This window comes from Balaenoptera borealis, assembly GCF_965194805.1.
Source record: "Balaenoptera borealis genome assembly, chromosome: 3".
In the NCBI taxonomy this organism is placed as follows: Eukaryota; Metazoa; Chordata; class Mammalia; order Artiodactyla; family Balaenopteridae; genus Balaenoptera; species Balaenoptera borealis.
In genome coordinates, this window is record NC_138866.1 from 90,660,600 (window position 1) to 90,688,513 (window position 27,914).

General features: G+C 37.1%; 2 protein-coding genes and 1 long non-coding RNA gene across 8 annotated transcripts in view; 1 reads left to right on the top strand and 2 right to left on the bottom strand.

Annotated features, from left to right (window-relative positions):
* MYEF2 (myelin expression factor 2) overlaps window positions 1-3,432 on the bottom strand; it is a gene marked incomplete at its 5' end in the record, with an annotated part of 30,918 nt that extends 27,486 nt beyond the window's left edge. For both annotated transcript variants that reach the window (XM_082387681.1, XM_082387680.1), the window contains one exon: window positions 3,272-3,432. In XM_082387681.1, the coding sequence (XP_082243807.1) occupies window positions 3,272-3,432 (161 nt within the window). The remainder of the gene's footprint in view (window positions 1-3,271) is intronic.
* A 56-nt stretch (window positions 3,433-3,488) lies between these two features.
* Window positions 3,489-27,179, top strand: CTXN2 (cortexin 2; the record flags this gene model as incomplete). 5 transcript variants are annotated; one of them, XM_082387679.1, is made up of 4 exons in its annotated part: window positions 3,489-3,594; window positions 18,622-18,736; window positions 20,159-20,195; window positions 26,038-26,806. In XM_082387679.1, 3 exons carry the CDS (start codon window positions 3,489-3,491, stop codon window positions 20,172-20,174), a joined length of 237 nt encoding a protein of 78 aa, XP_082243805.1. In that variant the 3' UTR covers window positions 20,175-20,195; window positions 26,038-26,806. The 5 variants fall into 5 exon arrangements, with proteins under 5 accessions (XP_082243805.1, XP_082243803.1, XP_082243802.1 ...); XM_082387676.1 differs by lacking the exons at window positions 3,489-3,594; window positions 20,159-20,195 and having other exon boundaries at window positions 18,660-18,736; window positions 26,038-26,121; window positions 26,747-27,179; XM_082387677.1 differs by lacking the exons at window positions 3,489-3,594; window positions 20,159-20,195 and having other exon boundaries at window positions 18,648-18,736; window positions 26,747-27,179.
* The window catches only part of LOC309626678, a 29,085-nt gene continuing 19,901 nt past the window's right edge, over window positions 18,731-27,914 (bottom strand). The window contains exon 3 of the long non-coding RNA XR_014243353.1: window positions 18,731-19,165. This is a non-coding gene — a long non-coding RNA (uncharacterized lncRNA). The remainder of the gene's footprint in view (window positions 19,166-27,914) is intronic.

A 27,914-nucleotide genomic window follows, 5' to 3' on the forward strand; every position in this document is an offset into this window, starting at 1 on the left:
CAAAAAGCCACAGAGCACTTTTCTCTGGTTTCTGAGTACAGTAGATACAAAAACAAACCCTTCTTTTTAATCCCCCAAAGAACCTATTTACATAATAGGCTGAATTCAATGAAGGTTTTTTAAAATAAACTAAGTCTCTGTTCAGGTGAGCAGACATCTATACAGTCCCTATCCAAATACACCTTCCTCTTCCTATTTTATTCCTAGATAAAACCAACTGTGAAAACTGCACAAAGTTCTGAATCACTCGCTATGTTCTTTTATTCTTACATGGATGTTGTAAGCTTACAACAATCTGACAATTCCATTAAGAAGCGGTAAAGTTATCATATAGGATATGTTCTTTATTACTCAAGGGATGACCAGAGGGAGAGATTTCTTCAAGTTTTCCCCAATTAGTGGCATCTTAAAGATACTGCTAAACTGCTCATCTACAATGCATAAATTAAGATTACTATGGAAGGTAGATCAGTTTAGTTGCTAGAGGTGTAGTCTGATTATTAAGAAAGTGAACTATAATCACTCAATTTCTGAACTCATTTCTAAGTCATAAATACACTATGGGAAAGACAGTAAAGATATATGTGAAAACTCACAGGAAAATGATACTACATAATATCAAAATATTGGCACTATATCCAGAATTCCATGTAATAATTCCGGAACTATTCATCTAAGCAATCTCCCTTGTAATGTACTTGAAATAAAGACTGTGATGATTCTAAGTCACAAAAACATTATCTACTCTTAAGACTAAATTATGTCTACCCGAATTAACATCAATCTCTGAAAAATCAGTATCCAACAACAAATAAGGACACACAGTTTCAATATGTGACTTAAAAAGCATAATGCTATAAGATCCAAAATCAAGCCCAGTTCCATTCTTTACTCCTAATATAATAAAAAATACTACTCTACTTCAAACACTACACCTTGCTGCAATACTTAATATTTTATACAACCACCGTAATGTAACTCTGAATCTCCATATGCTCCAAGGTGTTACTGAGTCACACATGAATAATAAAGAGTTATAACAATACTGCTATTTTTCTTCCCATTCACTTAAGAAAAGGAGAGCTAGTATACCATCTTGGCATAAAGAAAAAGACTAGACCTAGGGAAACATCTTTAATTTCTTGTCAAAAGATGTGAACATGACAAATAAATCCTCTGTACATGAGTTTCATGATCATATAAGTTCACTTCTACATTTCTTAAATGTTTACTGCGCCTTTTTAAATATAAGGACTTGGGAAATACAAACAGGAGTAAGACACAGCTGTCTCTGACATAGCTGCCTCCATCCTTAATTACTATGAATTAACCTCAGTAAAAATCATTTCAGTCTTGATGACAAACAGCACTCTGTCCACTTCTAAGCAACATATATTTTAAGGCAATATTTGGTAATTTTTAATCACCTCTATGAATTCTTATCATTAAAAATATATGGTGAATCAACTCAAGGTTTATGTGTTGGGTTGTAAACTACTCCAGTTGGTGCCCAGGGTCAAAAAAAAAAAAAGGCTGTTAGATTGATGCAGGTAAATGTCCCTAGTTATTCAGTGTGAGTGACCCATGATAGACCATTATATGTTCTTAAGGAATAAGCAGTACAAGAAACCCCTGATAGTAAATTGGCTTCTTTACTCAACTGGGAAAAGAGGAAGGGAGAGAGATGAATTATAAGCAATTTGAAAAGAATCTGCATTTGTATTTACTGGTAACATTGCTTCACCTTATATTTTCCTCTTCCTCAATCAGAAGTGAAAGGGATTCTTTTCCCACCTCTGTCCTCTTCTGTCTAGCTAAACCCCAGTGAGACTTTAAAGGGGATTAGAGCCTTTTAGATCTAATGGAGGTTTAGATACCAGCTTTATCTGTACCAAGAGTATTACACTAATCATACCCAAGTATAGCACGGCTTCTCTCCATAATTCAAGGCTGTACTTTTTGTTCAGGAGGTGGCAGGCCCATATTTAGGTATAAACAAAATGCTTTTATCATTCTACTAGTTTTCATTCGTATTTATGATGCCAAATCCCTGAAAGCCCACATTTTGGCAGGCAGGGTAGAAAGTGCTTCATTCACTTTCTGGGTCTTCAGTTACTAAGTGCACCAGGTTCCACCTCTGTTTTGCCTAGAAGATACTGCCTATCCTATTCAAATCCAGTTGAGAGCAAGAGTGCATAACAGCTGGGAGACCTACCTTATCTTATCTGCAGTCAACCCTTAAACAGACTGGTCCAGGTCTGTTCTTACACAGGTTCTTATACAAAAGAAAAGTAAGAACGTATACCTTTCCTATTTTTGTGTGAGCATTATGTTCACTTTCACTTTCTACTAAATTTAGTGTTTTCACTAAATTATTAACATACTTTCAACTTCAGGTTTAAAGAGCTGGGCATGTGCAAATCAAATGCCTGACTTCATATTCCCCCTATATAACAAGAACAAAGGGGAGCACAGCACTATTATGGATTCGAATCGACTACATTCTTTATCCGTACTGATGACAGCTGCAATCTTAAAAGTAGTGGGTTTTCTTCAACTAAAAAAGATCTTATTTTACCATTTTACCAAAATTAAGATCCTACCATCCCGCACTGAGTTTTTTTTTTTAAATAGCCTGCGTGGCTGACAAACATGGGGAGGGAGTTGGGGTGGGCGGAGCAAGGCACCACGCACAGTTCCCTTTTTAAAGTACCTCTTAGCAATTCAAGGGTAACAATGGATTCAGTCTCACAGCATATTACTAAACTTCCTCTTGCTATAGATCAGTTAAGAAATGAATACATACTTTAGAAAACAACAACAGTGAACTTATAAAGCTCAGAATGAGGACGGGGAGATGGGAGGATATTCCTTCTACAAACGTCTTCGCTGGTTAAGAGAAAATGTCCGATGATGTCATCCCTAGTTACTCCCTAGTGATGAACACTAACTACTGGCCTTTAAAAGGGGGACCATTTTTCTGCAAACCGTGGCGGCCGCAGAGCTCTGCTCAAAGGTTTTCCAGCCGAAGTCAGGGAAGAAGGGGTGACTCGCGGTCCTGGGCCAGAAGCAGGGGAGGGGCGCCAGACCCCAGGCCCACACCCGGGATCCCCCGCTTCGGGGCGGGCGGGGAGGGTCCGGGAGAGGGCCGGCTGCACCTGCACCTCCCGCCGCCCACGGCCCAAGGCTCAGCCCTGCGTGGGGCCCCCCTCCGGTCGACTTCCCGACCCCCCCCCCACCTCGTCCCGGTCCCCAGAGGAAAAGACAATACATTTTAACGCCATTGGAGCTGCTGCTGTGCTGCGGCGGCTGCTTCTCCTGCTCGGGCGGGTGAGCTTCTCGCCGAGGCTCGCCCGGCGGCTCCGCGGGCTGCCGATGCGGGCTGTCGTCGCCAGCTGCCCTAAGCACCTCGGGCTTGTCGGCGTCGGCCATCCCACCGCCACGGCCTCCGCCTGCGCCGCCTGCGTTGAGGGGCTCCGAGCGCCACAATGGCGGCGGCTGGGAAAGCGGTAACGGATCCCGATTTGAAAAGGCCCCGAGCGCTCAGTTGCCCGGATCTCGCGAGAACCGGTCGGGCTTGGAGACTGGGAGATGGTGTGAGCTGATGGGGGGGAGGGGGTGGGAGTGCGGGGGGGAGGGGAGGAGAGGGGAGGGGAGGGAGGGGAGAGGGCAGGGGAGAGATGGGGGGGAGGGGAGAGAGGGGGGAGGGGAGAGAGGGGGGAGGGGAGAGAGGGGGGAGGGGAGAGAGGGGGGAGGGGAGGGGATGGGGTGGCAGGTCATGACCGACGCGGCCGCAGTCGGCCCTGCTCCAGCCTGGGGAGGGCTTGATTTGTACAGAAGCCCCTGGTGGGGCCGTGTTCTGACCACCAGCCCCATCTGTCGTTTGGCACCCAATGGGGTCTTCGCTTTAAAAATTCGGCTCTGGGTGTTCGAAATCCCTAGAGTTCTGAAACCCAGACTATTCTAACCATTCCGTGTAGGGGCAGTTTAAATTAGAGTAGCACACACAGCTTTGCATCTTTAAAAACGTCTTCAAATCTTCAGACTTCCCTTAGAAATCCTTTGAATAATGCAAATAAATCACTAGCCACTTCAATGCCTATGCACCCTGTGGACATTCAATAAATAGTTATTGATGACAGGTTGCAATTCACCAGAATGAATGGCTTTGAATTTCTTTGAGTTCTGGTTGTTCTTGAGAATGACGCCATGAGCTTACAAAAAGACTAAAGTTTTTAATTCTCCAGGTAGCAATCAATGAGGAGAAACTATACTTTTCATAAGAAATCTTCTACTAGGTTGGCCAGTAATGGACATTTTGGTTTTGGGTTGTGTTTATTATATGCTGATGGAAATTATATTTGAAGCAGTTATAGGTTCTCAAATTTAATTACCATATGGAATTTTAAAATATAGTCATAGAGTTTTTCCTCTAAGTATGAAAAAGAAACCCATTAAACTTAACTCTTAACTTGGGAGTACTATAATAATATTTCATGTTGAAATAAACTTCTTCAGCTGAAAAGTTCAAAGACTTTACCAAATCTTTCTTTTCATAAAGAGGCAAACATGTATGATTTACATGTTTTGCAGAATATCATGCACACATTAGCAGTAAAGCTGTATTAGAAACTAACACTCAGGTAATACATAATTTCTTCACTTTCCCCCATTCTTTGACATTTCAATGTGTAGGTTTTTTCCCTGGACTAAAAAATGCCATAAAACATCCAATACTATGCCAGAAGAGTTGAGCTACTTCATCAAACACACACACATAAGAATCAGGACAATTTTAATCATGATGAGTACAACTGGTAAAATACTGCTGTTTAGGGTGCTACTGACATTGTTTCATAAACACAACACAGGCTATTACAGATGCTGCATGAATTGTTTCTCTTCAGTCAATCCCCTAAGATTTAGCATTCGGAGTACAGAAAAGGCATTGGATTTTGACATAAAAAACCTGGGTTAGAACCCCAGCTCTGACACTTTTTGCCTGTAACTCCTTGGGCAAATCACTTAACTTCTCAATCTTTCCATAATAAATAAGGATAATAATACCTACTTAGCAAGATTAAGATGAGGATTAAAAGCAAACACTTTATGTAGGGCAGAGTGCTATATGAATATAAAGTAGTATTACAATTCCCTTTCTCCAGGCTGAGCAGGGTTTTAGTCAGAGAAGTCAGGTGATATTCATAGAACTGAATTGTAGGTACTTTGAAAACATTCATCACTTTGTTATTCTTTGGCTATTGTTGAATTTAAGATAAAAACTTAACCCTGCAGTCTCTAATATAGTACATTCTTGCAAAATCCTTCAGTAGATTCAATTTAATATTTTTAGGAGGTCTTTATGCTTAAAATAGAGTAGTAGGCACATGAGGAATACAAAAATGAGTACAGCCTATTCTGTTGGGAGAGAACATTTATAAAAAGCACTATTTGAGTGCTGTAATAGAGATAAATGTGAAGTATAATTAAAAATTTATTTAGAAAAAGAGGAAACTGGCTTGCATGCTGTAATGTGCTAATTAAAATATTTCATTAAAATATTTATCTTGATTACTGAGCTTTCTGGCAGCCCTTAAATGGTGTGCCTAAGACAAACACCTCCCTCACTGTACTTTAGCCCTAGTCCTAATAAATGCATAAAGAGCAGAGGTTAATTTCTATAGGGGGAGCCGTGAGAACTTCATAGAAGAGCTGAATCTCAAAAGATGGAGAGAATTGGGGCAGCTTCTGAAGAGAAAATGATTAATACCTACTATTCTGTCTGAGTGCTCTGTAGATTGATCTCGCCTCCCTCGCTTGCTATTAATATTGTACTTACCTTAAACCTGAAAAAAATAAAAAAATAAAAAATTTACTAACATCCTATCGCTACAATCCATTTCTATATTTTCCTTCCTTCCTTATTTACTTTTTTTTAGTCCATATACACATACTGAAAAATCCTCGAGTTAATGCTTTAGCTTTTATCTTCTCACAATTCCTACTGCAAAATCCTTCCTTTGCAATTGCACAAAATGTATTACTGATACAACCTCACATAGTTTTCTCTCTTACAAATTGAAATGTGTGTGTTTACAGGTGTTTGTAATAGAGTAGCAGAAGGAAGGCAGAAAAGAGAGAGAGAGAACCATTATACATATCTGGAAACTTAACCCTAAAATTCCAAAATATTTTCAAATAATACTTTAATATGTGTATCATTTAGGAATTGTGTTCACCTGCTAGTAACAGAGCCTAGAAGTAACAGTGTCTTAAACAAGATAGAACTTATTACCCTTTTAAGTAAAATCAGTGCAGAGGGAGGCATTCCAGAGCAGATACAGTAGCTCCACAATGACCATGAACTCAGGTTTCTTCTATCTTAACCTTTCACCATCCTAGTGTGTGGCTAACATTCTTAAGGTCACCCTATGGTCCAAGATGGCTACAGGAGATCTAGGCATCTTGTCGCATTGGAGGCCAGAAGCAGTTCAGAAAAGAAGAATTCTATCCAGAAATCTCACCCAACACTTCAACTCACGGGTTAGAACTTGGTCACATGACACACCCAGCTGTAAGGGAGGGGGGCAAATAATGTTTCAGCTGGGCTCACTGCCTAGGGTTCTGCTACCAAAGAAGAGAATAGAGTAGCAACTAGCATCCTTTTAATTTGCCTTAAAGAACTGAAGGCAAAGACCAATAATATGAAGTCAAAGAAAAAGTATACTATGATTTTTAAGTCAGTTTACTTGGCTTTACAAAATGAAATGGCTGGATTTGAAGCCACTGTTTCCAAACTTTAGAGAATTGAAACTTAGAAAGGAATTTATAACTTTAAAAAATATAACAGGTTATACTGAAATCCATGTATAGTTTACTTTTTCACCATAGAATTCTATGGTGAAAAAGTGGATGTTGGCTATTGTCACTGGAAAGAACAGGTTTATTCTGACAATTAACTACTTATTGTCTCTCTCTTCCTTTCTCTCCCTTTCTCTCTCTCTCCTTCTCCCTCCTTCTATTACTCTGCTTAACTTAGGAGTCTATTTTTTAGCATTCACCATTCTAAAATTACATACTGAAGAAAGTTCTCTACTAGCCAAGAGAAGTTTAGAATTAAGCAATTATCTGAATAATCCAGGCAGAAATTCCACTTTCACCTCAATTATTCAAATAATTCAGATAATACCAAGAGTTTTGCTTGAATTCCTTAGATAATTGTTTCATTGTTCCACTTTACAATGCTAGGGTCATTGCCCATTAACAGATTTACTATTGATTTTTGTAAGCAATATTGGGACAGTTTTTTTCTTTGGTGACTAAAGACTGCTGTAATTCCTGGTTACTTACTTGAGTCTCAATTTTTTTTCACGTTCTTATTTCTTAACTTAAATCACCCTGCCTTTTCCTCAATCTCATCCCAGTAACTCCATTAAAAGGAAGATCAGAAGAGCAAATTTCCAACAGCTCTGCCCTACCTCCTTTCCTATAGGCATAGTTACTCCCTCCTCTTGAGTAATTCCATGAATTAGGCTTCATCTGCCCAAAGCCATGGATATCATATGGTAATATTTTTAACTATTCCAAATTTGGTATCCTAACTCAAAGAGTATTAATGAAAATGGTTACTTTATAGCAAATATTGTTTTTAACTTAAATAATTGCCCCTTTTAGCAATATCATTCTCAATTTTCAATGACAACATTTAGAAGGGAAAATACATTTCTTGGAGTGCTGAATAATAAAGTTCAATCCACACACTGTCCTGCATATTTGAATATAATCCTATAAATGGTGATGATAGACTTAATAACTAACATAATCCAATTCCTCTTTTTATTTGGTAATAGAAATTTATTTTAGATGACTGTGAATACTGCCAAAAGTCCACATTTCCTAGCCTCACTTGCCACTGTGCATGGTCACGTGACTATGTTCTGGCCATTAAGGTATGAGCAGAAATGTTGTGAGGACTGAGTAGGAGGTTCCTTAGAAGGAACTGACTTAACTGGAAGAATGGCTTTTTTGTCCTCTCTTGCTTCCTTCTGCTGCTGGCTTGGAATGGAGAAATGATGTCTGCAGCAATAGCAAATGTGATGGACCATGAAGTGACCTTATGACTGAAAGCTAAGTACTGAGGATGGCAGAACAGGAAAATAGAATTAGGGTCTCTGATGACACCATGAAGCCACAGTAACAACGCTCACATTCCTACCTCAAACTTGTTTCCAATAGGAGGAAAATTTCTATCCTGATTAATTTGCTACTATTTGGAGTCTTTCTATTATGCACAGTTGAACTTAATCCTGATGGTCATAATTTTTTATTGTAATAACCAATTTGCTTGAATAGTTTCCTCTACAGTGTGGTCACACAAATACTGCTTTAAATTTATTTTCTCTGAGGACATCATTCACGTTTGTTTTTATTTGTTCCTTTCCTGTATGCTGTAGAACACTACAAGTTTCCTGCCTGATATCCATTCTCCCTTTTTTTCTTACTGACAGAATCACAATTTTGTCTAGTAGCAATATGCCCAGCTAAAATACTGGGAGTGGACATAGGACACAACTCTATCTAAGAAGTTGTAAGGATAAATACACTTGGATTCTAGAAGGATCTTTCCTAATAAGTTCTTTGCCCTCCTTGTTTCCTGTGAGGCTAGAGGGTGAAGTATCCCTCTGAAACCATGAGATAACAGGTTTGAGGACAAGAGCCACAAGCTAAGGATGACAAATCAGAAAAATAGGAGTCTGGAACACCGATGACCTCACAGAGCCATTGTGTAATCCCTAGACTGCCTATATCCAAACTTCTTGTTTGGGGAGAGAAAGAACCTCCATTGCCTTTAGGCATTGCATTTGATTTCTGTTACCTCATTTTCATGAAACTGAACAGAATCCAAAAATTGTACCCTTTTGCAACCCTTTAAAACAAGGGTTACACCATTCCTGATGGCTGCATATGAGCCTACTTTGTTGGAAACAATATTTTTTCAGTAGTATACAAATGTGATATATTTTTTTCATGGTGTATTGTAGAATGGTACGCTAAAGTGATTTCATGTCATTATATTTCAATTCACAAACTGTTTAAACATGCTAAAAATATATACGTATATACGCACAACTATAAACATATAGATGTATATAAACAAAGTTGACTAGGTATATTTTCATGATTTTCATTTCTTGCTTTATTCGGTAGTCAGTCAGGAAAAGAATTAAAGCTTTCGATCCAGCCGTAGATATTTCATGTAGGAGCTAATGCACAAAGACAGAGGTTTACACAATAATTAGTAGGATTGATGGAGCAAAGGTCTAGGAGCTATTGCTAGGGTTTGAAAAATTAGGAAGGGCAGCAATCATGGGAACCATCACCAATTATCTTTGTTTCATGTGGCAGCAGATAAGTGTCAGAACTTCCTTATGCCCAGAAGCTGCTGGCATAACATCTCATCTGCCATTTGCTGATGCGTACAAGGTTGCTTCTGCTGAGATTGGTGGTTTCTCCTCTCCCTGCCCTTAAATTTTATACCAGTGCCTCTCATTAGTAGAATTTAGGTTGGAATACTGCTGGCAACAGAGTCTGAGAAATGTCTCATACAAGGGAGAGATTAGAAGCATGAGGATGGGGCTTCCCTGGTGGCGCAGTGGTTGAGAGTCTGCCTGCCAATGCAGGGAACACGGGTTCGAGCCCTGGTCTGGGAGGATCCCACATGCCGCGGAGCAACTGGTCCCGTGAGCCACAATTACTGAGCCTGCGCGTCTGGAGCCTGTGCTCCGCAACAAGAGAGGCCGCGATAGTGAGAGGCCCGCGCACCGCGATGAGGAGAGGCCCCCGCTCGCCGCAACTAGAGAAAGCCCTCGCACAGAAACGAAGACCCAACACAGCAAAAATAAATAAATAAAATTAAGAAGTGTTGTAAGAAAGGTTTAATTTGAAAAAAAAAAAAAAAAAGAAGCGTGAGGATGATGCTGAGTATCAGTGAGTAATATTTGGTACAGTGTCTAAGCCATTCGGTATATATTCTGAGGTATCCCAAAACAAAGGAGAGAATAACTATATTTATTTGTTCATCCATCCATTCATTCATTGTGTCTGTTAGACATAGGAATCCCTGCATCTCTAAATAAGGTTAAATATGTAAAAACATTTGTAATTTATGTTATTCTTTTGAGTCCATTAACAAATCTCAATTGTGAATTTCCCAAAGTATCCTTCAGATTATGCATGGTATTTCTGTCTGACAGTCCCAAAGTCATCAAGGAAATATAGGCTTGCATAAGTGTCCATTTACTTCAACCTTGATTTCTGCATCTGGACTCCTAGTATTTCTGGAAACTAGTGCCAAAAACATTTCTGAAAAATCAGATCTTACTCTTCCCAACTGTTTATTGCTTTGAGCATCATCTAAAGTCTTGGGGCAGTCATAGAAGAATTACTGTGGGGGCTTTCCTGGTGGCGCAGTGGTTAAGAATCCGCTTGCCAATGCAGGGCACACGAGTTCGAGCCCTGGTCCGGGAAGAGCCCACATGCCGCGGAGCAACTAAGCCCGTGCGCTCTAGAGCCCGCGTGCCACAGCTACTGAAGCCCGAGCGCTTACAGCCCGTGTGCCTCAGAAAGAGAAGCCACCACAATGAGAAGCCCGCACACTGAAACGAAGAGTAGCCCCCGCACAGCAACGAAGACCCGACGCAGCCAAAAATAAATGAAGACTTGACCTTTAAAAAAAAAATCTTTCCCTGCTCTCCAGTGCATTTTCAATAAAGTTGCTTAACTTCAAAAAAAAAAAAAAGAATTACTGTGTATATAGAATACTATGTAAAAAATATTGAACTTAATCAGTCCTCAAAATATCAGGTTTATACTTTGTCCTTAAAATCTTCATAGTTTTAAGTACTGTTTTATACAATAGCCACTAGCTTCAACTTATTTTATACCAACTTTTATCTAGTATTGAGCTAAGGTCCCTTTGTAGGCCTTGCCAATCTCACTAAATACTCATTCATCTTAGCTTTGCTTATGAGAGGTGTGACCTCAGTTTAGCTGGTTTAGTTTCAGAAATCTGATATCAAGTATACAAGTGTTTCTCCTTTAACAATGCATGCATTTCTGAAAACAAAAACAAAAACTCATGTCCTACAAAACCATTCCCTAAAAATATCTGGCAACTTAAGAAAATGAACAGACAAACTCAGACTGGGATAAAATCTTTGCAAAACATGTATCTGATAAAGGCCATATTTCCAAACTATACAAAGAACTCTTAAAACTCAACGATAAGAAAACAAGCCCCCCAATTAAAAAGTGGGAAACCATCTGAACAGACACCTCATCAAAGAAGATATACAGATGAAAAATCAGCATGAGATATTCAACATCTTTTGCCATGAGAGAATCGAAAATGAAAATGGCAGTTAGATACCACTGCATACCTACTAAAATGGCTAAAATCCGAAACACTGACAACACCAAATGCTGATGAGGAATGTGAAGCAACAGGAACTCTAATTTATTGCTGGTGGTAATACAAAATGGTACAGCTACTTTGAAAGTCAGCATGGTAGCTTCTTACAAAGACACATATACCCTTACCATACAATCCAGCAAGCACACTCTTACTTATTTACCAAAATGAGTTGAAAACTTATGTTCATACAAAAACCTGCATGTGATGTTTATAACATCTCTATTTTTAATTCCCCAAAATTCAAAGCAACTAAGATGTCCTTCAATAGGTGAATGGCTAAACAAACTATGGTATATCCATGCAACGGAATATTATTAAGTGATAAAAAGAAATGAGCTATCAAGCCATGAAACATCATGGAGGAAACTTAAATGCTTATTGTTAAATGAAAAAAAGCCAGTCTGAAAAAGGTAAGAGTCTGTATGACTCCATACATATATTCTGGAAAAGGCAAATAATAGAGACAATGGCTTCCAGGGGTTAACATGGTGGGTTAGGGGGAAGGGGAGGAATGAGTAAGTGGAGCACAAGGAATACTTAGAGAAGTGAAATTATACTATAATGCTGGATACATGACATGCATTTGGCAAAACATATAGAACTGTAAAACACAAAGAGTTAACCCTAGGACCTTAGTTAGTAATAATATATCAATAGTGGTTCATCAATTGTAACAAATGTACCACCACTAATGCAAGATGTTAATAATAGATGAAACTGTTGGGTAAGGGGGAAAGAGATACATGGGAACTTTCTGTACTTTCTTTTTTTTTACTTATGATATATCAGGTGATTTTTTAAAATTTACTTTTTTATTGGAGTATAGTTGCTTTACAATGCTGTGTTCGTTTCTGCTGTAAAGCAAAGTAATCAGTTATATATATACATATATCCACTATTTTTTAGATTTCCTTCCCATTTAGGTCACCACAGAGCACTGAGTAGAGTTCTCTGTGCTATACAGTAGGTTCTCATTAGTTATCTATTTTATATATAGTATATATATATATGTCAATCCCAATCTCCCAATTCGTCCCCCCCGCCCCCCTTGGTAACCATAAATTTGTTTTCTAATCTGTGACTGTATTTCTGCTTTGCAAATAAGTTCATCTGAACAATTTTTCTAGATCCTACATATAAGCAATATTATATGATATTTGTCTTTCTCTTTCTGACTTACTTCACTCTGTATGACAATCTCCAGGTCCATGCATCTTGCTGCAAATGGCATTATTTCATTCCTTTTTATGGCTGAGTAATATTCCATTGTATATATGTACCACATCTTCTTTATCCATTCCTTTGTTGATGGACATTTAGGTTGCTTCCATGTCCTGGCTATTGTAAATAGTGCTGCAGTGAACATTGGGGTACATGCATTCTTTTGAATTATGGTTTTCTCTGGATCTATGCCCAGGGGTGGGATTGCTGGGTCATATGGTAGCTCTATTTTTAGTTTTTTAAGGAACCTCCATACTGTTCTCCATAGTGGCTGTACCAATTTACATTCCCACCAATGGTGAAGGAAAGTTACCGGACTTTCTGTACTTTCTGCTTGATTTTTATATAATCCTAAAACTATCTAAAACATAAAGTTCATTCAATTTAAAAAACAACTGGCAATATTTAGGGAAAAAAATCATGTTGGGGAAAAACCAATGTAAAACCCATGAAACTTCACAAAAACACTACAAAAACATTTATAAACCTAATGAAAATACTAGCACAGTTGAAAATACAAGTTAAAATATACATTACAATATATCTAGAACTCCACAAAATTTTTTTTAATTAAGAGAGAATGATGAAAAAGTGTAAGGAAAGGGTGAATTATGAAAACAAGGACAAATGCACAAAGATCAGGAACAATTACTCAATATGCATTTTCAAGACAGAGCATATGGCCAAATTGAGCCAAGAGGAAGAAGGAAGAGTGAACGAGCAGTGTGTATAGGACTGCTTTCCTCCACAACTTGCTGCATTCAGCTTTGTTAGTGGACTTAGAGTTAAACTGCTTTTATTTGGTAGTCAAGACACTAATGTATTGGGGAAAATCGTGTATAAACCAACCGATTTTCACATTCTTTTGACATCCCCATTCTTTTGTCAATTACATATTAACTGATTCATATTACAGAAACATACACTGTAGCAGAATAAACTGATTCTATTTCTCTGTTTCTTTAACCCAGCAAAATAACTTACACCAATTAAATATTATACTGTGGTTATGGCTCACACATTCATGGAGATTGTGCCCAAGGTACCCTATCATAGTCATTATAAACAGTAACTATAGAAAGGACTTGAAGTACAGTCTAAATGAAAGGCTTATGGGCAGTAAAATTAAAATCAATTAAATGAAACTTCATTTAAATAGTTCACTCTGAACTGACACATTTAGTGCAGTTTTCTTTGCAGAAAAGTTTACCAGCAAAACATAACATCTCATTTTCAATGGGACTCATCAAATAGACTTGCATTAGATCATTATCTACACTGAAGTGTCATATGCTCAATTCACTTATGAGTCCACTTACTTAGATAATTTCTTCACTGTTGACAAAAATCCCACTGTCATTTTGTAATCAAATTTAATCATCTTATTACAGTACTCTCTAATCCTATTTCAGCATATTCAGCATTGACTACTCTCTAGAGATGGTAAAATGACCTAGAGGAAGAACTCTGAGGAAAGAAAATAGAAAACTAATAGGGTGGTTTTAAAAATACAGGACTTTAAGACAGTCAGCACTTAGTTGTGAAACTGAGAATGAGACCATGGACCATTCATTTATAGCAGAAATTTTTAAAGCATTCCTTGGATTACTCTGGGATTACAAAAATGGACTTCCAAGTGGCCATGAACACTCTGAATTGTGAGTGAAATTATCTGCGTGTGTATATTTTTAGGGAAAGGGCATATATTTCCTATTGAAATTTCAAAATCATTCTTAATCCTCCAAAAAGATTAAAACCACTTATGTAGAAAATAAGGCATAAGTACCTAAAAATTCCAAAACAGGAATGTATTTTTAGAAAGCAAACAGGTGACTTTTGGACATAGCTAATTCTCTAATACCACGTAAAGCTAAATAAGCGTTGGATTAATTTTTTAATGTTTATAACAAAAGTAATTCACATTTGTCTTTAATATATTTTTTAAGTTGTGCATTTGTAAGTTGTAATATCCAATATTTGAGTAAATAACAATATTTTTCAAATAGAAAAGCAGAGCTACTCTGAAACATTTTCGCTCAGAAAGAATAAACAAACTTAAGCCAGACAAGATGTAGATTTCCATGAAAAGCTGGAGGTAACATGTTGGCCTAATAAGTTCAAGAGAGGATCCCACTATAGAAAACTTGAGAGCAAGAAGTCAGCTGGAATCAAGGTGAGTAGAATTCATAGCAAGCAAAATTTTCCTCTGAAAAGAATCCTGAGCTGACTTGTTGGAGGAAATTCTTGCTTTCGGTTCCTTTGTGACACCCTCATACTATAGTATATTCACTAGAATGGGGATGTCATGTTCTTTAAATTTCTATAGTTACCACATCTTCTAACAAGGTAGATAATTAATACTTCTGCCCGCTGACATAAGAAAAAGTCCTAGTCATACAAGGGACACTATTTAGTGTATAGAAGGAGAAACAGGGAAACGATGTGTTTTGAAATAAAGTTGATCTGTAGTTATATAAAGTGAAATTTTCTTCTACTAACAACATTTATTTTTTAGTCATAATAAATTAGATTTTTATCTTCATAGCTAACTAATCATTTCTTCTATACTTAATATCTTGTTAAAAACAAATTTATAAAACAACCATATATATTCACCCAGTAGTCAACATTTTTTTGCCAAAAAGTAGAGAAAAAATTTACTTATTTACTTTTTTTATTTATTTACTCCATTTATGATTCCATGAGGACATTTATATGAGGACACACATTAAAACAGATAATTAAAAGAAAATAATATACCAATACCTGAGCAAACAAAATTGCAGTATTCAAGGCAATAAAGAAAGAACACACATATAGAGGCCTGAAGATCTTACACAGTTACTAATTTTTAGCTGTTAATTTGACCCTGACATCCCTGGTAACTAAAAGAAAAGGCACATGTGATCAGCTACAGGATATATACTGTATATAAGAAGAGAACACACCACTTACCTTGGGATGATTTAAGTGAAGAGGAGGGGTGTGAGAGTTCAATTCATGAAACTGGTATTGAGAGAAATGTTTTTGGAGGGATGTCATATTAGGAATAGTAAAGGATGTGTTGGGCAGGTCTTTAGTAACAATCGCATAGCAGACATAGAGCAGGCTGTGTAAGCTAAGGATTGCTTTATATAAAATACTTGCATATAAGCTGTAAGTGTAAAGTCAATGCATAGTAAAGGCAATTAATTTGGGAGGAGGTCTAACCAATGCCACCCATATATTTACCTTTCTAATAATTTGGATTCCTCTGAAAATAAGTCATAGACAATCCAGAAGTACAGGTTAACCATGTGTGCTTTAGAAAAGTGTTCATATATATCATATCTTTCAACAATTTGTAATTAAAAGTTGGGCAGCAGACATTGGCAATGACCTGAAATACACCTGTATTTTAAATACACCTGGGTTTTTCTATTTTGCTATTCTTCATCACTTCTTTGGCAATGGAGAATAAAACATACATTATTAATCTCTATGCTTCTATAGAACTTTGTAGAATCTGCCATGTTGTTTTGCAAAATACCTCATCAAGGGCAGAGACCAAATCTCATTCATTTTTGTATCCCAGCATATAGCAAAGGAAGTGGAACATAATTGATGTTTAATCCATTACACTTTCCTGAATGAACCACTTTGCAGACTTTCCAGAACATCACCACTGTTCATATAGCTTGAAAAAGGTCAAGGTCATGCACCAACTAACACCAAGGAACCTAATTTATAGTCAAAACTTTCCTTTGGCATCAACTCAAAAGCATTAACTGAAAGCACTGTACAACTGATGTAGGTATGGATTTTTTTAAAAATCAGAAAATCATCCAGAGGATGATTTCTTCAAAATCTAAGTATAAATGTATTATGTCAATGATATGACAGATCAGATTTCATTCAAAAGGTCTGTGAAACAATGGTCCTCTTCCACTTTCTAAACTGGGTGAGAATTAGATCTATAATGTCTAAATTTTTAAAATCAGTATCATGAGCATTTACTACAGAACCATATTTAAAGTCATAAAATGACAAGTTTAAGTCTTCAATCATGATAACAAATTCTTGGAGTGGGGCCTATATACCAGTAGTAGAATCACGTAACTTGTTTCTGCTTTCTTAAGCTTGGCTTGCAAAGAGAATGGGTGATTGCAGATCATAGTATGGAAATATAGAGTGGAGCAAACTGTAGCATGTGTCTAGACAATGTCAAAATCAATCAAATGATAAATTCATAAACAGTTTGTTAATACTGTGCAAATAAAATGGTTAATCTCTGAACTTATTTGAATAGCATATCCTTGCAACAGTCTAGAAACATACAGAGAATAATAGATGAAAGATAATGACCTCCTTTTGCATACTCTGTGGGTGACTGCATGGCCAGAACACAGTATCTCTAGAACCTTGTTATTTTAAGTTTAGTCCTGAGACCAGCAACCTCTGGAATCACCTGGGATGTTGTTAGAAATTCAGAATCTGAGACCCAATCTCACACTTACTGAATGAGAACCTGCATTTTAACAAGATCCCCAGGGGATTCACATTCAATTTCAAGAAGCACTGCTCTAGTATATAGTACGAAAAATGGATGTGGCCCTTAGCAAGCTTAAAAAAAAGAGTCAATAAAACCACGGCAATGAACATGTTCCCAGAAGAAGACACTTCTTCCACTCTCTTCCTTGGTGGGCCTATATTATAGGGTGTTTAATAGTTTTAAATGAAAAAGAGTAAGTTTTTTTGAGTATAGTCTTGTATGAACTCACAGTCATACATTGCACATTTTTTGTAAGACCATGAAATTTCCTAATTTAGTAAATATGCTAAATGAACATAAAGTTTGTCTTCACTTTATTATTGAACTATAGCACACTTTTACTTGTTTTCAGCATTTTTTTACATGAATAATGACCTAATTCTGCATCTACACTTTTCCCAATCTCTGAATAGTTAATAATTCATAAAGTAATGATTAAGTTTTAAAGGAATCTACAAGTGTTTGCAACTTGTAGGTTCTGGATATAGTATCCAAAGATGAATAGAACCGGAACCTTACAACTGAGTTTGTTTGCCTGTCTTTGTTTTGTTTTGTTTTGCTTTCAATGTGGTTTAGGTTTGGTTTCTAAATATTCAACACCGTTCAGAAAACGTGTCTCACAACTTCCTGTGGGCTTTATCGGAGGGTTCCTCGCTTGCTGTCTTGCAGCTCGTCTGTGGGAGCTAGGTCATACTACGCAACGTTTCAGCACTACGGACAGCGCCTAGGCACCTACTCCTAAGAAGAGGAGGGGATGCTGTTGGGTTTGCATAGGCAAAGCGAAGGGTAGGGAAAAATAACTCCAAATGACGCATGCGGTCCCCAGTTAAACCAATACACCCGTCATCCACGCCTTTCCTTTATAGGATGAGAAGAAAGACGTAGGAATTTATTGCCTACTCCTCGACTGAGACTGCAGTCACCGAGCACAACAAAATGCCCGCGGCACAGCTACTGATGCAGACAGAAGAGGAAAACAAGTATTTTAACAATACATTAACACCTCCACTGCCTTAGAAAGACAAATAGGTGATGAACTCCGATTGCTAACCTGCAAGTGTGATATGAGTGAAAATGAGCCTTTTTTAATTTTTTTGCAGAGCTGAAGACTATGGAGCCTGTTGCTGCCGTGGCCGGTTCCCTACCCCCTCTCACTTCCCACCGCTTCTCTCTCTCACAGACACACACGGTCAGACGCCCTCACATACGCACACGCGCGCGCAAATATTTACACACTGCCACATGGAAGAGATCCGTGCACATTTTCCTGCAAATAGACTCGCGCGCGCACACGTACTTCGCGGGCGCCCACGTCTTCTGTCCCTCACCGACAGATACAGACATTTACACACGTAGGCCGGTAAAGCGCTAACCGCGGTACTGTGACTCCACGCAGGTTCCCCAGGACACGTCTTTTACACTGTTACCGAACCGATCAGCGAACACAGACAAACCTGCCAACACTTAAATCTACTCGCTGGATTTCATCTCCATGGCAACAAGCATGGACGGTGAGACGCCTCTCCCTGCGGAGTAACTTTCTCCCCCTACCCTTCGCATTAACTGACAGGATTCTAGTGCAGGTCCAGATGAAAAGCATGTCTCCTTTTCTTGTATTTCTGAAGCTGGGGAGCAGGAAAGGAGGTGGGGAGGGAGGAGAGGGGGAAGGAGTCTGTAGGTCTGCTGAGTTCAAATTCTAAAGAAGAAAGAGCCCTCATGTTTCTGCTGATGCTGCTGACAAAAGGAAAGAAAAAAAAAAAAAAAAGTGGATGTGCTGTGTGCTTGCTGATGTTTCTTCCATAATGTTTGGTAGGTGGTTTCTATGCTTCTTAAGTTTAATATGTCCAAAGAGAACTGGAGACAAACAAGGCAGAATGATAATGACAGTCCAGGTTTCTCTAGTGAGACATTTTGAGAATTTTCAGACCAGGTTTCCAGTGCTTCTGGGAAAAAAAAAAAGGAATGTCAGAGTCCTTGAGGAGCCATTCAAAGATTCTCTTAAGAGGGAAATTCTCTAAAGGTTGAAATCTGAAAGGTTGGGGGGAGGTTGATTTTGGCATATCTCAAGGTTTTGGATTCCTGGGGAGGCCTGAAATTTATGCACTTCATCATGATGACGACATCTGGGTTTGTTATTTAAGGTTTTCCTTTGATTCCAACATATTCCATTCCAAATTACTAACTAGCTCTGTGCAGATGTGGCCTCAATAATGCTTCTTTTTCCTCTTTTAATGGGATTTAATAATCTTGATATTTGAAGGGGTGTGTATATGGGAGAATTCATTATTTTTTAAGCTTGGGTTTTCCTATATGTCTCATTTCATTAAATTATGAATGTTCATATCATTAGCATTAGAGATTATTATATCTAATGACCAGTATCATAATAGTTTTCATCTAGAACACCATATTCCACTATAATAGTTATTTTAGATATATTGTTTGGAATATTATTAATAGATGAATAAACAGGAGAAAAAAAACCTGTTATTAAAATAAAATACAGGAATTTTTTTTAATAGGCACATACTTTTCAATATTGGTTTCTGCAGTTACACATTGTTGCATGATTAAATGACTATATGTTTCTGAAAAGTAAATTTTTATATATCCAATCAATAAACTTATTTCACAGAAAAAAAAATCGCACATAACATTCATGTATATGAAAGTCTATAAATCAGGTGTAAAAATATTGTTATCTTTGCTTGACTACTTACAATAGTATGATTTGTATGACTGGTCATAGAAAGACTGTTTTTGCTTATTTATTGGTTACTAACTACAAAGCAGCTCAGTGATATTTGGGCCTATTGGTATCTACAGGTATACCCTTGGCCCAATCCTATGACTCATCAGAACTTAGAAATCCCAGTTCCTGACAATTGCCATGAAGGAAATAATGTGCTTTCAACTCATTTTCTCATTTCTAGAATACCTAAACATTGATTCCAGTTAACACGGCTTGAGGTAATATTTTATCATTTGCAGTAGTACTACAGATATATACTTAAATACTTCAATCATAAAACACACATAGACACTGATATTTAAACTGTACAATGTTGATAATTTTACCCATTTTTTGTGGCAGAGCATATTAAAGATAACTTTTACCACATAATTTTACACTCTACTCTTATTTTGAAAATTCATTTCTTTATTCTCAAATTTTTTTTCTCATAAGGGTTTATTTATTTAGTTTTGTAACTTCATGGTCTAAATTCTCCCATATTTCTTTCATTTTCTATTTCCCTATAAACAGGATATTAAGATGATATTTTCCCTTTGAGGTAGGCATTAAAATGTCTGTTTTGGGACCTCCCTGGTGGCGCAGTGGTTGAGGGTCTGCCTGCCAGTGCAGGGGACACGGGTTCGAGCCCTGGTAAGGGAGGATCCCACGTGCCGCGGAGCAACTGGGCCCGTGAGCCACAACTACTGAGCCTGCGCGTCTGGAGCCTGTGCTCCCAACAAGAGAGGCCGCGATAGTGAGAGGCCCGCGCACCGCGATGAAGAGTGGCCCCCGCTTGCTGCAACTAGAGAAAGCCCTCGAACAGAAACGAAGACCCAACACAGCCAAAAATAAATAAATTAAAAAAAAAAAAGTATTAAGAAAAAAAAAAATGTCTGTTTTGCAGAACCTGCTAATTTTTTTTTTTTTTTTGCTTCTGTTCCAGAGATTAGAGAAAGTGAAAGAAATGTATCTTTTATCCACAGCTGTCTAGTAATTTTGGATACCTTATTAATTATGAAGAAATCAGTGTTGTATCTGAAGACCTCTATTGATTCTTAATATTTTGTTATTACTCTTATATCATATTATGCTCTATATTAATTGAAAGGTGCAAAGCTCAGCACACTTAAGCAGTATATTCTCAAAAACATTAGACTCGGTGTTGAAATGAGACAAGTCGTTCATTTAATAGAGCAAGCAAAATGGAAAGTTTGGGCAAATATTTGAAAAATTTAGGCCTGAAAATACTGGTATTTTAACCACTACATATATGGCTTAAATTCCCAAGAGTATCTATTTTCTGAACATGTTGTTAGGCAATTGCTTAGCTTTTTACTTATTTGCTTGTGTGGACACAATGCCTGCAGCAATAGCCAGACTTTTTTTTTTCAGCATTTGAGTACTACCCTTTCAGGTGTTCTCCTTGGCTTGTATTTTGTTTTCACCTTTGGTGTAAGGTAGAATTTTAAGATGAATAGAAAAGTCTAAGTTCTTCCTTTTAAGATATTAATAAAACATCTGTTCACATGAAGTTCCAGGTCAAGTGTCCCCCATCTAAGTTTGGTGTATCGCCCTCCCTCCCACTTAAATATGGGACTTGAGAAATGTTTCTATTAAAATTTTTTTAAATTAAATTTTATGTTCAGGTTTCAATCCAGAATTCCAGTCATCAGAATTGTCTTGAATCTTGATTCTGTGAGCTAACTTATAGTTTTCAGACCCGCCTTGTGTCAAATTTAATAATCATCACTTCAATGTCTTCAACCTAGTTACTGTTCAAAAACACTGAAGAGGATGTAGATAGAGTTAGACCTTTGTGATACTACATTAGAGAGCTGTCTCTATGATTACAGAGCCCAATTTTTATTAGGATACTTCAGTGAACTATGACTCTACATAAAAATAATATTATCCAGGCATATCTCACCATCTTCCCCAAAAAAGATATCATGGGAGACTGTTAAATGCATTGCTGTGCTATTTGCATCAACTAAACCATGTCGATGTTATTTCCCTGATATTCCATGTTAGTAGTAAACTTTCCAAAAAAGAAGTGAATTTGGCATTACTTCTTATTAACCTCATCTTAACTTTCAGTGACTTCTTAAGTGCTAACAAATTAGCATTTAAATTAATCTTAATTAATTGATATAATTAATTACGGATTTGTAACAAAGATTAATTCCAAGTTACCAATATATAATTTTCACAATTTCCCATTGCTCTTTCTGAAAATTGAGACTTTGTCTGTCCAAGTCCATACTTCTGGCAGCACTCACATGGTCAGGTATTTCTCAAAGGTTTTTGCTCATCAAGTTATAAATCATCTTATCCTGGGAGTTTTAACTCATCTAATGCAGCTAAACGTTATTCTACTACTTTCTTGTCTCCTTTTATTGTTTGATTTTGGGGTCATTTCTAAAGAGCATTCTACATGGGTTAAAAAGACAGAAGTAGATTAAGTACTTCTGCCTTTTCTTTGTCAACTGATACCATTAAACCATCTTGTACAAGTAGGGAGTTTAACGTGTTATTGGTCAATTTCTTTACCTGAACATATTGTGTATGAAATCCTCTCATCTCAAAGCCTTTGCAATGACTGTTTCCTCAAACTTCAATGCTCTTCCTCCAGATATTTTCATGGCTCCCTTCTTGACATCATTCAGACTTCAGGTCAAATGTCATCTCCCTAGGGAAGCCTTTGCTGATTTCTTTAATTAAAGAAGTGCCCTTTATTCATTATCATTCTCTTTCCTCTTAACTTGCTTGCTGTCTTTCGTAGCATTTATGACTACCTGACATATAATAGATAGATAGATAGATAGATAGACAATTTTAAAAATAATTGAGTCTGTCTCCTCCTCCATTCATTATGGCAGGCGCACATTGTTCTGTAGTTCATCATTATAATCCAGGACCAAAAACAGTGCTGACATGGAGCAGATATTCAATATATATACTGGATGAATGAATAAAATGTAATTGCTATAATCATTATTATATAATACCTTAACCTCATTCAGCTCCCAGTTTTTGTCCTGCATTTCATTTATATTGGTACCAACAATAGATAGCCAAAGAGGGCTTATAAACTAGCCACGAGACAACCATTTTCTGTTCTTCCAAGACAGTATAAAAAATGGTGACTTTATTCATTTACTAACAGTGGCTCCATATATCCATTCATTGTTTGTACTCCTACCCAATTGCAAAAGCTCTTGAAGTATCTTAGCTAAGTATCTTTGAAGTATCTTACCCTTCTTAGCTAAGGGTAACCAGAGCAGCCAAGTAATAAAGAAGGCAAAGTCAGGGGAAGAAGGGATAATTATACCAGAAGTCTTAAGCTAACAAAGGCATTCTGATTGAATACAAAATTTAACTATCTACTTCCTGGTAGTAAACGCCAAAATAATATGATGGCTACCTACCTTTCCATAGATAATAAAAGGGAACTAACAAGGCTGATAGGAAAGATCTACTTTCCCTACCTTTGAATACTACAAATCATGTGAGTCTTTCTGGGAATGCTATATTAATCAATTATTTTAAAAAACCAGAAATATTGAACTCTGAATGAGCTGCTGAATTTTAATGTGTATCTTCAAAGCTGATATTTTTTAAATCAAAGTTTTCTTGTTCATTTCATTTTAAATATGTTTTCTGAATTTTAAAAATTAGATTTTTTTAAAACCAGAACTTTATTCATCAAAAATTATATTTTTCAATAAATTTAGTTTAATTCAATTCAAATATTTATTAAATACCTACAACATGCCAGAAACTGTGGTAACTGCTTGAGGAGTAGTTATTTTTCCATTAAAATAAGTAATTCAATTCACAGATTGCCTAAGACTCTAGGAACAAAACATTATGCTGTGTTTTAACGTATGACAGACATATAACGTATGTCTGCCACACGTTAGACAAATAGTAATATAAAATTTAAGGGATTTTGTATCTCTAAGTAGGAAAATACCTTGTTTTAATTTAATAGTGAAAAATGAGTTGCGTGTTTTGTTGCTACAGCTAGAAAATGTCTCTTTTGGTTTGTTTGGTCAGTTGGTGGGTTTTTATAAGAATAACAGAGTCTAGTGGATTAATCACAAGCTAAGAGCCAACTGACTTAAGTCTTCTAATGATCAGTTATGACCCTGTGTACATGTCTACTTCATGATTTTAAAAAACATGTAAATAAATTTAGCTAATATCATAACTATACTCAGTTTAGGCTATTTCTGCATGGTGGCAAAATGAACTAGCTGAAAAATGCACAGATCATTAAAACTGCCCAGATGTTTTAATTATCGTGATACCAATTGTTGCAGGTTAGGTTCCTCAGAAACCAGACTCTGAGACAGAGAGTAGTGTGCAGGATGTTTACTGAGTAGTGCCCTTGGGCTCAACACCTGTGGAAGAGTGGGGAGTTAAGCAGGAGTGGGCAGAATTTGAACTGTGATGAAAGAACAGCCTTGGTTTTCCCCATGATGAACTCTAGAGCTAGAATGGTTCTTTTTTTTTTTTCTTACATATTTATTTATTTATTTTTAACATCTTTATTGGAGTATAATTTCTTTACAATGCTGTGTTAGTTTCTGCTTTATTACAAAGTGAATCAGCTATACATATACATATATTCCCATATCTTCTCCCTCTTGTGTCTCCCTCCCTAGAATGGTTCTTCAGAGTTCAAGATGGCCAGGCCTTTTTATTTTCACATTAATCAGTCATTGAAAACTGTTTGCTGTTGGAAGCGAAGTAACCTTGGGTTAACCTTGGGTTACAGAGAGGCAGCTCTCTGCTATTGAGACAATCCATGGAAAGAGCTAGCAGCTGAAGATTATCGGCTGGTAGCCCTCCCACGTGCTGGGCAACAAGTCCTTCACTGAAGGGAGTTTGTTTACTGTGTCCACCAGTAAACCAGGCTTATTGCCTCTTCTTACCTACATGTCCCAGGAAATAGTCAAATGGTATATAGCCTAGCAAGGTCATGGCTCTTGTGAAAAAAAAAATTCAACAAGTTACTTGGCTGAATCAGTCAAATGGTTGATCCAGCATCTCCATGTAGAAATATCCTTCTTCTCAGTTTGTCCACCCATTAAAAAAAATGAACCAGAGGGTGCATGAATCTCAACAAAAGACCTTTAAATGACAAAGCAATAAAACTAAAGATTTGGTCAGAAAAAAAAGTTCTAGTTAAGTCCCAAGGTCATTAGATATTCAGTCCAGTCTCCCCTACTTTCTACAGGGTAAATTGTACAACAAGAGCTCAATCTTCAGAAAAATCACTCTGAAACACTTAAGTGATCTGACATTTTTAAAAATTAAAATATATTCAGTATACCATACTTATTAGGGTAGAAAAATGATTTGGTGTAAAGAAATTCAACAAATGGGGTTGAAACAACATTTTTTCCTTCTATTAAACAAAAAAGTCAAATAACCAGCATATCCCACAATGTACTGAATATTTCTAACACTTAAGGTTTGAAGACAGAGCTCTTTTGTAATCCAAACCAATATGAAATAAATATTGTTTGATATTAACTCGAGTATAAGTTGGTGAACAATTTTGAAAGCTACAAGGCTTGTTCTTACTAATCACTCCCTTTCTCCACTCCCTACCTCCCATTCCTTGTTCTGTCTCAGTTGTTTTCTGAAAATTGAACCCCAAAGAACCTGAAGGGTCAGTCATTTTAATAAACACAGTTCTTAAAATTATCAAAAGAAGCAACAACAAAGACAAAAACACCAGCAGTCTATTATTCTCAGTTACTGGATGACAAGCTTTTTGGTGACAGTCCTCTCAAGAAGGGCAGCTGTGGGTTAGTAACCATTTAATTAACTAATCTTGATTTTTCATTAGTTAATTTAATTAACTTTAAGACAGCAAGTGGAAAAATCTATTTTGCTTCAATTCAACACACACTTTTGGAACACTTTTGCTGTAGTTTTAGACTCTCAATATAGTAGGAGCTTAGAGATAGTGGGAATCTGGTTGGCAAGGGGTCTGGGGAGCTTGACTTGCAGCTGAATTTCATAGAAAACATGCTGTTTAACTTGGATTTTATGTCTATTTAGGGTGTGAGAGCCAATGGAGATGGTGGTGAGATGGTTAATGGTCCACAACTACCGCAGCTTGTTACTTGCAAGCTACTATGTTGGGTACTGCTCTTTTTAACATAATTTTAAAAACACAATTTCTCTTTTTAAGAAATTAGCATTTAGTGTATGAAGTGGTAGTGGAAAAGAAAATACAAGAACATAAGTCTAAAAGCTAAGGAGGGGAGTGAAAAAGAAAGAAGATATTACACCTATTTAAAAGGATCAGAACCTATCAGACAAAATGGCATTGGAGATAGACCTTAAAACACGGACTTTAGAGAGCTTGACCAGCTTACACCCTATAATTATTGATAGTTTTATTGATACATGCAAAAATGAAATGAAAATTAGATGACAACTTGGGTCAAAGAAGCAATGACTTAACCATCTCGCAATGAATCAAATGCTTTTAGGGTTAATTATTTGACTATTCCCCTTCATACTTGATTTTATATTTAGTGTGCATAGGTATAGTTTTGTGTGTCCACAAAGGCAATTCTTTAATTACTATAATAGAAGTAGCATCTCCAATACTAATTTGATCCTGATCCATATCTGATAATGTTTTCATATATCTTTTGTGAGTTAAGTCAAGAGAGTTTGAAAACTGCCAGATTTTACAAAACAATTACCTACCTAATACCATGTATGGATAAAACTAAACTGAGTCCAATTTTGTATCTAGGCCAAGAGGTGACTCCAGCAGGAATTCTGAAGAGCCAAAATGATGTGACAGTGAATAATGAGTAGTACCTACTGTGGCAACTCTTCAGCTAAGATGAGTGTCAATGAAGTGTCAGCTTTCTCGTTGACTCTGGAGCAAAACACTGGCTTCGCTTTTGTTGGGATTTTGTGTATCTTCTTGGGACTTCTTATCATCAGATGCTTCAAAATCCTGTTAGACCCATATAGTAGCATGCCTTCCTCTACATGGGAAGGTGAAGTTGAAGAGTTTGATAAAGGGACATTTGAATATGCACTTGCCTGAGTGTTCCAGCTTTATAGTTTTTAGGGTTATACCACTGGGGCGCATGGTGGACACAACTGTAATTTCCTTCAGCGTGCTGGAGGAAGATCATTTCATTCACTGAATTCAATAAACGTGTATGGTTAATTTATCCACCATGCTGTGTAAGTGATAAACCATTGTTGGGGTTCCTCACTTTCCTCTGTCCTCACATTGAGGTTTCTAATGAATAGAGCATAAGGATAACTCCAGCCACATATAATGTCTTTATTCTTCCTGCATCTGCCCCTATGCAACACCCAGACACTCTCTCCATATTCCTGACTCTGGCCCCCTTGTTCTAGAGAATTAGGTGTCAAAGATAAGGACCCCTCAGTCCAAAGAATACATAGAATATGATTTTCCTAATAATAGCCATAGGTCCACAATGTTCACAGAAACCCTACAAGCAACCATAGGCCATAAAGTTCCCCAAATGTCACAGTTGGACCCTTCTATTTCTTCTCCTTCTAGGATCTCTTGCAATAAAATCCCCTAGCTTGGGATCACACTGATACCCCCTCCTCTTCTCCTTTTATAAATAGCATTAAAAAGGGAGTTTTCATCATGACCTGGTGGAAACAAGAAACAAGAAGTCCAGTCTCCACTCTGCCACCAATAGAGCTATCAACCTTGGCCAAGTCATCTTATCTCTGTAGACTTCATTGAGGAAGCTAACCAGAGGATTTTTAACATCCCTTTTAATTCTAGTGCCCTATGAGCTCTACAAATATACCTGGAAACCCAGGGATCTGAGATGAATGAGGATTTTTAAGACGTCATGAAAAGTTTTTCAGTTTAGGAGCCTAAACTCTGAGATTTGAATTCTAATGTTGCCTAGAGAACA